Below are 13672 nucleotides of genomic sequence, written 5' to 3' on the forward strand. Positions count from 1 at the left end.
TGTGTAACTAGAAAGAAGGAGAGGAAGAGGGAGAGAAGGGGAAGAAAAAGAAGTGAAAGGGAAAAAAGAGAAAGCAAAATGGAAGGCAAAAAGGATCTTCACAGTGATACAAACTGAACTGCTGGAGCTGTTTGTGTAGGCACAGAGTAACCAAGTGTAACTGAAGCTGTCAGGTAAACAAAAAGTAGGTTTACATCACGGCACCACCAGTGAGCTATCCAGCACATACATTACTATGTGTTAGCTACAGCACGAGAAAGTACTCTGTACAAATGTGAAATGTAACTTTTTATACTACTGTTTCTTGTCATCTTTTTAGAAATAAAGATGGAATAGGCTGTTTTGGAAATGTTTCTGCAATCATTGGAAGGTCCAAAAGGAATGGAAGTTGGAATGAGACCAAAAAAAAGAAGCAGATATCACCAAACAGGCTCCCAAATTAGAAAAGTAGTACTTAAAAGCCGGTGATTTCCATGACAGCTTCTCTGAAAAAAGATGCACCTGTGGAGTTTTTCATGCAGCTTTAAAATTGATCATCACTGTACTGGGGAAGCATTTGCAACCCACTCTCTGCTAGAGATGTACAGCTGTGCATGGGAATCTCAAGATGTTACATATTACTACTTCATTATGGAAACATGATAATCCACACATAATTTAAATCTTTTTCATATTGAAACACATGCATGCAAAAGGGCAACAGTGAGAAATTTCCAACTTAGAATCTGCTTTTCTTGAATGTTTGGTTTTGTGACCCTGTTCCTACAATTATATACTGCATTGAGAACAGAAAATCTACTACAGAATAAATTCAAAAAGGTTACTACTGAAAAATATATATATTATGCAATACTTACATTGTCTAACATCCTTGCACTTCACTACCTTTATTCTGTCTGATTCAGATAGATGACACAATGAAAGAAGCATGTAGTGGCAAAACAAAATATTCAGCCTTTAACAATAATGTATTCTGTACAGATAGAAAGACTAAGGTATAGTTTGTATAGAATACAACAAAACAAACTTAAAAACAAGAAGAAGTCTTGCACAGAATCCCATTTTCAGAGCTGAAAACAGGTACATTTTCAGTTAATTTCTCTTTTTTTTTCCCCAGTTTCCTCCTAATGAAATTAGTATTTTGAAACATACAGGTATTTAAATCTGCATGAACAAAATAGTTACTAAAGTATTCCAAATAGCAGTTTCTTCTGAGTGCTAAAAATGATTGTTAATTCTAAAACTGAAACACTAAAAAATCTGATATTGACCAAACAGCAGCATAAAAATCTTGTCTTCCCCCCCCAACTTTTTATTTCTATTTGTCTTGCCTAAATTAAGCAGAGAAAAGGGGAGTGGGATAGAGTGATATTAATTTTCAAATATACAATTTGTGTTTTTTCAATGGTCATATTGCTGTCAGTTTTTAACATTAGAACTGCAAAATTAAAAGTTCACATCATGTCTCAAATACCRCATCCAACAGTATAAATGAAAATTATTTCCCTTTCAACTGTTGACTACAATAGTTTTGAAGCTTTTTGTTCGCCACACATTCAGAGCAATCTAGCTTCTTGTTCTCAGTTGCAAAAAATGAAAACAAGAAACAGGATTATTTTAGACTCTAACCTGAAATGCTGCAGCCTCTGGCCTGCCCTTCAGCCCTTCCTCTGAAAAGGTCTCCAGGTGCAGTTTGGGTAGCTCCAGGGTGAAGTCATTCGTGGCTGCTGCAGTACACGGCAGCAAGGCCTGATCTCTGACCTAAAGGGAAAAAAACAGCATCAATGGTAATTCCCCTTCAGACACATTAACTGGGATGAACTGGGTCCCCTTGAGCCCACTGAGTGGACTTGCATTGATCGCTGGACCTGAAATCCATGAATAAATTTAGGACTAATTGATTTTTCGTTGCAAATAAATCTCTAATTCAGAGTGCTGGGAGAGAATGTTAAGAAGAAAAAGCATCTTCCCCTGGTCTGAAATGAGAAGAAAAGACACTAAAGGCTCAGTAGCCCAGCTGCCACATACATTTCACAGGCCTGTCGCCTGTAAAAATCTCCTAAGAAAAGAAACAGTAACTGTGCTGCTAACTGAAACAAACATGAGATATGAAATTAAAAAGTTAATGTGATTTCACCAACAAGAAGCTGGCATATGAGTTCTGTCTTCTATGGTATCAGTCCTCCAGAAAGAGGTTAATTTAGGAACAACTCAGTTAAAAGTCAGAATAAAATTAATAATCCACAAACAAAGCAAAATTAACTAACCTGTAGCTTTCCAATTAATAAGGGGGGGAAATGAGGAGGAGGAGGTGGAAGAGGAAGAAATAAATGTTACTAGATGGCATTTTGCAGACTCGGTGTGACACAGAGCGCACTGAGCGGCATTAATGGACTCTAGCTGAGTTTCTCCTTTGGAGCGGGCGGGCCAGCACTCGCACAAAGCGCAGCCGGGCGCTGTCCGGGCGCTGTCCGGGCGCTGTCCGGGCGGTGTCGGGCAGCCGGACCCCGGCCATCCCGCGCCCTTGGTGTCGCAGTGCCACCTGCCGGCCGCGCGCCGCAGCGCCGCCCGCGCTTTTGTCCCCGGGCCGGCGGGAAGCGCTCCGGGAAGCGCTCCGGGAAGCGCTCCGGGATGCGCGGTGCTGCCCGGCGGATCGCAGTGTGTCGCCACTCTGCCCGCCTGGACCGGACACTCTGCGTGTTCAACGCGCAACTTCCACCGGCGCACCGCCTACGGTCACACACCGTGTAAAGCCACACTCCCGTTTTTCATTCTATTTAATAAAAAAATTACAACGTCCGCCTCCAGGAGATCCCAGAAGTCAGATTATACTCTAATGCAGATGGATAGACACACATACAAATATACGTTAGTAAAAATGAATAGATTAAATCCATTCATTTGGCATACAATGCATCTGTTGAGTAGCAATAGTGAGTACTGCAAAAATAATTCACTGTCTAACAACCTGAGTCCGGTACTAAAACATATAMAGAATATATATTAAAACACATACTAGATAAATACTAAACACACATCAAGATATACCATTTACTAAGTACTATTTAAATAAATTTCAGCTTTTGTTAGAGGCTGCCTTGCCCACAAGAACATACCAAACATGAATTAAAACCTAAGTCTATTAATTTTAAATCCCAGATTACTTTTCTGTAACCACTTACAAAATTAGATTTTTGTAAAGTGTTGATTATGAATGAACATATTTCAAATAATAGCAGAGCCTTTGAAACCTGCTCTGATTGAAAGAAGCATGTGCAAATCTACTGATACAAAGAAGAAAAGACTTTATTTTATTCGTTCCTCTGTTCTGTGGGAATAAGGAGCCTTACATTTCCCAAGTTGACCTAAAGAATTCCTGTCAATACCTGTGGCTGCCAAACATATGCACTATGATGCAATTTTTATAACAGGAAAGGTCCTCTACACGTTTTTTGCACACATAGTGCACTAGGTTCAGGATATACAGTCCTATGGAACAAACATACTCTCTAGAGTGTTCTGTCAGCATGTGTAATTCTGGTCAGATGTTAACCTTGCTGAATATAACAAAATGCATTGCTTTAAACACACACACGCACGCATGCACACGCGCACACACACTTGATTTACATTTTTATAGCTTATATATACACCAACTTTTCAGTGTCTTTGCTGCCAGTATGCACACAGATAAAAGAAAACATTAATGTGGATTAAGGTACTAAGAATTTATCAACATCAAACCACCAGTGTTTTGCCTTCTACCCTTCTGAACCATAGTCAATAGATCTAAATATTTTACTGCACCCTGGCCAATTCATTGTTTGATGTTTAAAAACTCAAACAGAATCAAAGAAAATTTATTAAATTTCAGCCCCCAAATGAGATACTATTAGCTTTGAAAGTCAAGTTTAACTGCGATATTGATGATTCTCTTTTTTCTGTGACAAAATTCACAAGGGAAATCCCTATGTCAAAGTACAAAAGCAGATTGCTAATACTAGGGGGAAAAAAACAATGTATAAGCAATGTAGGTATAATACATACACAATACAGACAGTAGAAGTCCTTTTAACCCTATTAGTTTCAAACTCTCTATTTTATATTGRGGTCTGATATGAACTGAACAATAAAACATAAAACCCATTTATTAAATGGCTGCTTTGTGGTAAACATATGCCATTAATACCACTGCATCAGAAAAATATGTATTTGCTTCTTAAAGAGTATGATTTTTGATATAAGGATTCACAATTAAAAAAACAAACCCATCATTTTTTGTGTTTGTAAATACTTAGATTGTAGAGAGTACATCTCATTACTAGAATGCATACTGAGAAACTGAAAATTAAGGTAGACTTTTCCTTTGAAAAATACTCATGAGGGTTCAGGAAAAATTGTAAGAACAAAATAGTGGGTGTATACTGTACAAATATCACTATATTGTTTAACTAGAAGTGAAAACATTTCCAAGTTTCCATACCTATTCAAGGACTGGAAAACTATAATAGCCTTGCCTGCACAGAATCATGCTAGAGAGACTGTATCTGTAAAAAATCTTAGTTAAGAACTAATTCAATAACTTCTGCCTTTTGGCTTTTTGAGATGCAGAAACAAAATGATAGGAGTTAGGAAACTATATTTATTTCTTCATTCTTTAATGAAATAAAAAGAATACCCACGTACAAACTCACATTACAAAACCATGAGGCAAAGATAAAAAGGGCAATTTCATTTTCTTTTTTTGGAAGCTCAACAGGCAGAAGAASTATCCTATGCAGTTAAGCTTTAAAATGCAGTTTTTAGAGTTTTTTTGTATTTAATGACTTTTTGTTTTCTCCGTATGAAATCTAAAGCAAAACCTTTTTGTCTGAGTAGCCTCCCTAGGCTAGAGAGCTTAATGTTAAAATCTAAAATATCTAATCAGGTAATCAGGCTTATTGCAATGATTACAAATATCTAAAACCAGTTTCACTTCCCTATACTCTAAAATTAATATAGAGAAAAATTATATTAATTTATTTTTATCCAACGCTAGTGAAGGTTTTGGCTATTTCTGATTTTGGTAAACATAATTTTAGCTGAGACATGAAAAGTTCCAAGAGCTTTTTTTATACAGAGCATAGTTAAGTACTGTGACAGCATGCCTCTAAGTCTGATCATCAGATTTTTCAGTTTAGCCGTATATAAATACTGTCTGAAAACAGGCAAAATCACAAAAGGATTCACAAAACTCTAGTACAAAATTCACAGTATTTTAAAATAAAGGAGAATGGTGACTTATGACAGTGTTTAACTTTTTAATTAATTAAGAGAGCAACAAAGAAGACAACACTATAGCCACTCAATTTAAAATCAATGAAGTACTCATTAATTCAGATCAAAGCTGAAACTGAATAATAAACTGAAGTTACATTATTGACCAGACCAAGGTGCAGAATTTGATGGGCTAATTCTCCACGTCCAAAAATGAACTTTAAAATTGTCTGCTGCTCAAGATAATAGTTTTGTCTGCGGTCCACTCTGGCGCTCACTTTGGTTTCTCTCTGCAGTTTGCTCTGATATGTCCAGTTATGCCAACAGTGACATGGTACTAAATGYTGGCAAGCTGTAAATGGTATTAGAATGTGCTCAGCCCTTTCTTACGTCTTTTCCAGTATCTGACTGGTACAAAAAATCTGAGATGTTAGTTTTTATTTTGTTCCTATTTCAATGCTCWTCTATTGTGAAAAGAAAATAAGAATTTTTATGGATATAAACTTCACAACGTAAGCTATTTATGAGAACCTTTTATAAGTTCAAAGTTCACAAATCAACATAAAAAAATACTTATTGTTGGGCTTATTTTACTTTCATTTCTTACTACTTTTTTACTAGCATGTCCTCTTCAATTTAAACAGCAGAACAAGACCTAAAATGATTTGGTGATAAGCGAATGGAAAACAGTGATTTAATCTGTTTGAGGCAGCCACATTGCTGATATAACCAAAGATGCAAATACAGAAATCATTCTAAGAGAGTACAAGCAAAATGGTTCCTACCACACTGCTATGTGTTCTGCATGTGACATGTAACAGATAAAAATGGGTTTAGAACTTTTTAAAGTAGAAGAAAGCAGTTTGAATGCAAACCACCTCTCAGTGTTAACCACACTCTTGCAAGTATGTGGCTGATCTAGCTGCACAGTGTCCGTACCTCCAGGGCAGCATGTGCATATTACACAAGTCAAGAACTTGCACATCTACCAGACATACTCCTTTGCCATGGGAAGCATTTTAACAGAAATAAGTTACATAGTAACTAATTTGAATGGGCATGTCTTTGTTATAGTGTTATATACACAAATTATCATGAAACGAAGGAGAATAATAAAAAAAATATATACATTGTTGAACAGAATTAAATCTTCATGAWCACTTCCCATTTTTTCTTTTTTAGTATGAATTGTTAATTTTTTTTTACTTGATACTAAAAATACAAGTGAATCTACATAGGAAGTAAGTTGCACCAATAATACTACTGAATAGTGTTGATAACAGTAATTTTTCAAGTAAATTGCTGATACTACATGATTATTTTCCTCATGATACATTCACATACTGTGGRCTCTCTAGCAAAACAGATCCACCTAAGTGTTAGCCATTTACTGGAATACAGACCCCAAATTATTTGCTGCAGGATTTGGCACATATAATATCCAAAGAAGTACATCCCACAGCACCCTGTCAGAACAAAGAGTCAATCTGTTAATATCAGTTCCTCTCAACATTAGAGTCTGAGTCTGCTCTGAGAATAAGAAAATTACTGCAAAAAATGTATATTCATCTTATTGAACAAGGGTCTACATAATTTCAGATATGATATTTTCCATCAGGATGTTTCAATGATCAAGGATCACTCCAGAAGTAAAGAGACTGCCGGTGACAAGACTGTGTTTCTTAAACTGAAGGCACTCTAAATCAAACACCTGAAAATCAGAAAACTGTACCCACAATTAGAGAGAAAATGAGGTAAGGAACACTATTTGGAACCGAAGTAGTCAACTATGTAGTCAACGGTGCAAACTACTAAGTAGTCAACGGTGCAAAAACACCACATCAAACATTTCTTTTTTTTTCCCAAGAAAAATAAAAACCAAATCACAATGTATTTTACTTAGACAAGAGAATGTCTTACAGGAGGGAAAGGGAAAAATAACTATATGGTACAGTTAAATGGATACTTTTACATGGACATCACAATTAGTTAGCCACTAAAAGACAACAGACCATTGCACACTCTTTCACCAAAAGAAGAAATACATCCTCAAATCCAAGGATCTGACTTCTGTTGATAGTGGAGGTTTAATAGCATTTGGAAATACCTTACTGTAGTAGCCACACATTATCATAATTAGTTATACCAAATATTTTGCTCAAAAGAGTAGCTGCTAAAAATTTCCCTATTAGCATACAGATTCAGTGACTATCCTTTCTGATTACTGCCATACAAATCTGCATTTAATTACAAAACAAGCTATTTCGCAGGTGGTTTCTAAGAGAACATTAATTACTGTGTAACAGTATTTGTGTAAGGAGACATATCTCATAAAACTGATGTTTTGGGTGTGCTTGGCTTTTTTTGTTCTTTTTTTTTTTTTTTTTTTTTTTTTTTTTTTTTTTTTTTTTTTTTTTTTTATTTTTTTCCCCTTCAAGACTAGTCAAGATTATGGAAATTAATTTACCGAGCAGAGTATCATCCCAGACTTACCTATAGGATTAATTCAAGCTTTCTCATATTGCTACATACACACACACTACAGGATCTGTTGATTAAGATATTAATTTGATCCAGAGCTGTTTTTTTGCAAATGTTGACCACTGCATCTAAGCTTGTCTGTAGTTTCAAGATGTGCACTAAAATACATCCCCTATGAACAGACTTCAGTAACCTTGGGCTGAAAACAAACGTGGAGAAAATAACAGTTAATATGTTCAATAATTCCACAATTCTCCAAACAAGGATTTCTCCTTACTGAAGGCAAAATATACAAAAGGATTCAGCCCCTAAACAATCAAAAATCCCCCCAACCCAACCAACCAAAATAAAACCCTCACCAAAAATAAAAACAAAAAAACACCACACCAAAACCAACAAAGAAAACCAAAAAATAAAAACTGATGCACTCTAAAATTATTTAGATATGTCCAAACTGAAAACAGTTAAACACATGGATATGACATTCGGCAATGTCTTATCTTTACTTTGTGAAGGTTTTTAAATCCCTCTTGAGCTGGAGTACCATTTTTAGCTTGGCTAGGTCAGAATGACACTGAACAATATGAGTGATGACACACTAGACAGCTATATGGACAGCGTTGTCATCAGCAAGCCAGCTGTGCTAACACCTGTATGTCCTGCACAACTGATCTTTAGGAACACGGATCAAGAAAGTCAGATTACTAGGAGGGGAAAATAAAGTCATTCATCAAATTCTGAAATTAAGAGACASTCATTTGAAATGGAGGAGGAAAAAGCAATATTTTAATGGCATTTTTTTTCTTAACACAGAGAAAATAATAGCTTGTTTTCCACTATAAACTTCTTAGAGAAGTTATAATTTTAACAGTCTAACTGGGTCTTCTTTGTGATTTTTTTTGCAAGTACACATCCTCACTGTTTCAATATGGTTGTGATAGGGCCAGTTTAGAACAACCCAGGGCCACAGTGATGGACAAACTTTGAGCACATACACAAGCAGGCGTGACTCATAATGTGTTTAAACACACAGAAAAACCACTTTGGAAGTTTCACTAGGTTAAGCAAAAAAATTAAGTTGAGATCTCTACAACAAGGACTTTTAAATCATTATTAAGATACCTAAATTATATGATGGACTATAGATTGCAGTTAACCAAGAGAAATGTGGCTGATCAGTATACCTAAATGTGTCAGATCATATCCATTGGAGTCTGACTGAGGCAGCTAACCTAAGATTCATAACTATTCTGTTCTTCCAGGACCTGATCAATTTGTGGTCTCCTTGCTGCAACTAACAATTATGGCCACTTACACTGAGTGTTTTTACTGATGTAGTCACTTGTATATGGACTTAAATGTATTGTAAATTAATTCTTTGCAGGCCATAAAACTGTCATCATAAGGAAATGCATTTGATTGCTATGGACCACACCAGAAATAAAAATCTACTACTACAACCTTACTAATTCTGAAGTATTCAAAGGCCCTACCCTGTCTCCAATTGCCACTTAGTGCTGTACTAAAAAAACACAAAACATTAAACGGGATAAAGAAAGATAATTCTGTCTTTGTATTTTTTTTACAAATACATAATAGGATGGATGATACAGTGTTCATATATCTTTTCAACTGAGAACCATGGGACCCAGATCTCATAAACAGACAGTTTAGGAGAATTTCAGAGGAGACAAGAGGGGTGGGAGAAAAGCARTGTAACACAAGAGTGGAAGAATTTCAAGGCATGACTGCTGACAGGTCTGTATGGAAGTTGTTCTGCTAGCTGGCATATCAACCTTTCAATCAGCAGAAATGAAGTGCGCTACAGAAGTTGGACGAAGAGTAATTTTTCTGACCAAGTGCCAGAAGGAAAGGAGCACACTGGATAGCTGCTTTGATCCCTGACCTGTCCCAAAATGTCAGAATGAGTAGGTTGCTAACTGGTATTGGGAAAAACAATGAGCACATTGTATTTTACTAATCTGTTAAAACAGCCAAATCCTAAGCAGCCAGAACAGGCTGAAAACTATGACAGACTAAGCTTGTCAAGATTTTAACAGGAGTACAAGGAGAAACAAYTAATTTTCTGTCTCTGTGAAGGCTGGCTCGCTGGAATGACTTCCCATGGTGGTGTGTAGCCTAGGCTAAATGCAGAGACAGGCATTTAAACAGGCTGAAGTGGAGGTAGCTATAGCTGTGTAGCAGGTGTGGCCTCTGGGAAAACAGATGAGTGCAGGACAAAGCTGGTACCAAACATCCCAGACCCACCAGAGGACACAGCTAAGCCCCACAGCCCTCCTGGCAGCCCCCTCTGTCAAAATGGATTTAAGAATGGGAAAAATCTGTCACACAGAGAGGGAATTAGGGAAGAAAAAGACTTAACATCAAAGTCAGAGAAGTGGGGAGGAAAGGTTTGAAGCACCAGACCAGGTATTTCCCTGTAGCTCACAGAGACAACTATACCAGAGAACATGTCCACATCATTTTCAATGAAMGATCCCATGCCAGAGCAGGTGGGTAATTCCTGAAAAAACTGAAGTCCATGGAGAGTCCATGCTGAAGAAGGTATTCTTGAACRATGACAGCCCACATGGAGAGCCCACAGAGGTTTGCTATTTCAGAGAAATAGCTTGAGGAGGTAGGAGCAGAAGAGAGGAGTTGCTCTGGACTGTCTGCAAGCTCCCCTCCCTCAAGGCATGAGCAGAGGAGTCATGAGTAAAGCTGAGATTAAAAGGCAGGGTAATGCTCATTTTTTAATTGTTTCTAAGTCTCAAAATCTACTTCAAAAAAGAAAATTAAGAATTACCCCAAGTCAACTGTTTTACCAGTGATAATAACTACTATGCAATGCCTCTATCTAGATTGCAACACATCAGCTTTCTCATCCTGTTCTGCCCCCCTGTCCTGTTGAGGAGTGAGAGAGRGTCTGGGGGGGCATCTGGCTGCTGGCCAAGGCTAGCCCCTTACAACCACTCAAACGGAGGAGCAATACAAGGGGAAGGCTGAAGATTTTAGCAGAGATAGTGCAAAATTATTTCCTCCTCTGACGGGATTACAGAATCACAGAATCACAGACTATTCTGGGTTTGAAGGGACCCACAAGGACCATCGAGTCAACTCTTAAATGAATGGCCCATACMGGGATTGAACCCACAACCTTGGCATTATTACCATAATTAATACATGATTAACTACACATGCTAAAGAATTTAGTTACAGAAAATGAACAGATATAATGTCTCTTATACTGTTTATGCAGGCAGGATATTAAGAAGTAAAGAAGAAATTTCAAGTAGGATACATTTTATCAACAAGTATAACAAGTGTCTATTTAGAACAAAAATAACCCTAACTTTTTGAGGGGAAAATGTTTCAAGAAATAACTTAATTTTCATACATAAAAAACATGGGGTTTAAAACAAGACATGTTCTTAAATAATTTTTCTTTTTATGAGAAGACATTTTAAGAAAACTCTTTATGTTTGAACTTCAAGTAGATAGAATTTCCTTTCAGAACTCTTTCAATAAAAATTAATTTATTTCTGTCATCATTTTGCTATTTCCTTCTGGTCATCTTCAGTATTTAAAGAGTAAAACTGAACCAAACCTCTTGAGGTCTGTTTGCCCTTGGTGATATTCTGTTTTGGTTTTTTAATTTTTTAAAACATCCACTTTGCATTTAGGTATTTGTCCATAATATTTAAATAGTATAAGATGAAGAAAGATCACTTATATTATCAGGAACTCTTGTGGAAATAATTCAGCTCCAGGAGTAGGATAAAGATAGCTAATGTGACAAGACCCAGGATAAGAGAAAAAATAACCTTCTAAAGAACATCTTGTAATTTATGAAGGACATGGAATTAGTTACTAAAAATATTTTCTCTCTTAGCATATCCAGTGCTCAAGTTCTTCTACAGTTATGCTTCATAAATATTCATGATGATTTAAAAGGTAGCTCTGCAATGGTCTTGAAAGAATCATTCTGGGCATAAGCATGGCCAGGCACTTTTTGGCAAAGTCAAATATATGATACTAGATGTTCTGTCCAGTCATGGTTTGGTGCAGAGAATGGTAAATGATCCCTGGTCCAGTGGTATATTAGAAACAGGCACAGAGATTGTCCCCCTCAGCTCTGATTTCTCTTACTTTGTTTGCTGAATGYTAGACCTCAGTATACCCAAAGGCAGATGATCTAGTACCTACAGGGCTGACTTCTGGAATTCTTGTAGGGACAGAGTACAGGGAAGAATGAGGCCACTTTAATGGATCAGAGTATCCTGTCTTATCCTGAGTCTAACTGAGATTACTAAGGATGTCTGTAAAATCCCTTTGAGGTCTACAGGTAAATATTTAGCATTATACATTAATAATACCAAAACCTTCCATTTCAAGCTCCCATAAGTAMAAGTGCAGTTAATAGTTGTACTTGCCCAACTGCAGGTGATTTTGAACTTTACCCATTTTTCTTTYGATTTTTTAAAAACAAAAGTAATTCCCAGAATTTCTAGTGGAGAAAGATAGGCTTATTGTTCTTTTACTAGTACTTTATCCACTTGGTCATGGTTTGATTTTTCACTATGTGAGAAACCCTTCAAGAACAGTGTAAACTTGATAGTTTACACATAAGCCATATTCACTAATGCTAGGTAATTAGTTACCATTATGAAGTAGGGTTTACATTTCCCAAAGATATTTCCCAAAGATCAGTTATTTCCCTTTGTTGTTGTAGGAGATGTGGTATGTCAAATTATGAATGATTTACAATCAATTTTTTTAGTTCCTGCAGAAAGGAGCATCCTGACATTTCTAATTCTTATGTTTTCCTCATTCCTTAGACTGACAAACCAGAAAGAATAAATTATTCTGGTACTTATTAATGTGCTGTGTGGGCCTAACAATTATGTACATCAAGAATAAGAAGCTATTGCAGARAAATAGCTCTCTTTTTTTGAAAACTTTAGATTTCAAAAAAAATGGCAGTTTCTCAATCAATTCACTGCATCATGTTAATCAGTACTAAGCAAGTGACCTTCTCAATAGCCTTTCACCAAACACTTCCATCCTTGTACATATAACTGCACTGCTTTCAAAACCAAAATGTAAGCTTGCAATCCAGAACAATAAATTCTCAATGSCAAGGACATTATATATACCTCTTACTGCAAAAACACAGCAGTTTCTGCATGGCATGCATTTTTAAGATTAAAATAAGCCAGTATGGAAAAGGAGGGGGCAAAAAGCATGACAGTTTCTACCAGCACAGTTTGCTGCAGCTAAAACACAGAGTTTTAGGTTCTGTCACTTTCTTGAACAATAAAAGAAGCAAAAACCTGAAAAGTTATCTGAAAATTAAAATTAAATTAGCAACAGTTTTGACGAACACAAAAACTAAAATGAAGAATAAATTCCAATATTGCTGGGAATTYAAGATGTGATAAGGGAAATTAACACTCCAAGGTAATAAACACACTTATTTTGCTTTGTGTTGCTCTAGATCAAAAACAGTTACAAAACAATCAACCACTAGAGCTATCRTTAAAAACAGCCCTTTTGTCTAAATAATTAACATATGAACCTTCACTGGACTTTCAAATAATACTATATCAGAGCAAAGTAGTGCAAGTCAGAGACTATTTAAGATTATTACTTAATTTACAAAATGTTCTAAAAATAATCATGAAAGTTTCTGACTAGAGGTTACAACTTACTGTCTTTTCCTTATTTTTTTTGTCATGTATCAAAGATTAAAGTACCATGCACAAAGCCAAATGTTTTATTTGACATCAGCAAATGACCTCTGACTTACACAGCACACACTTAACTCCACAGAAATTGTCAACTCTTTGGATGCTCAATAGTCTCCACTTGGCAACCAGACATAGTGCTCTCAGTGAAAGTGGATTTTTTAGAGTTTTATTTTAAAAATAAGAAG

General features: G+C 36.2%; 1 protein-coding gene across 5 annotated transcripts in view; it reads right to left on the bottom strand.

Moving 5' to 3' along the window:
• The window catches only part of CCDC171 (coiled-coil domain containing 171), a 146441-nt gene that overhangs the window by 38102 nt on the left and 94667 nt on the right, over nucleotides 1-13672 (bottom strand). For all 5 annotated transcript variants that reach the window (XM_057379641.1, XM_057379643.1, XM_057379644.1 and 2 more), the window contains one exon: nucleotides 1630-1761. In XM_057379641.1, the coding sequence (XP_057235624.1) occupies nucleotides 1630-1761 (132 nt within the window). The remainder of the gene's footprint in view (nucleotides 1-1629; nucleotides 1762-13672) is intronic.

The sequence above is a fragment of the Malurus melanocephalus genome, unplaced genomic scaffold (genome assembly GCF_030028575.1).
Source record: "Malurus melanocephalus ecotype Western Australia unplaced genomic scaffold, MMel_1.1 scaffold_414, whole genome shotgun sequence".
Lineage (NCBI taxonomy): Eukaryota > Metazoa > Chordata > Aves > Passeriformes > Maluridae > Malurus > Malurus melanocephalus.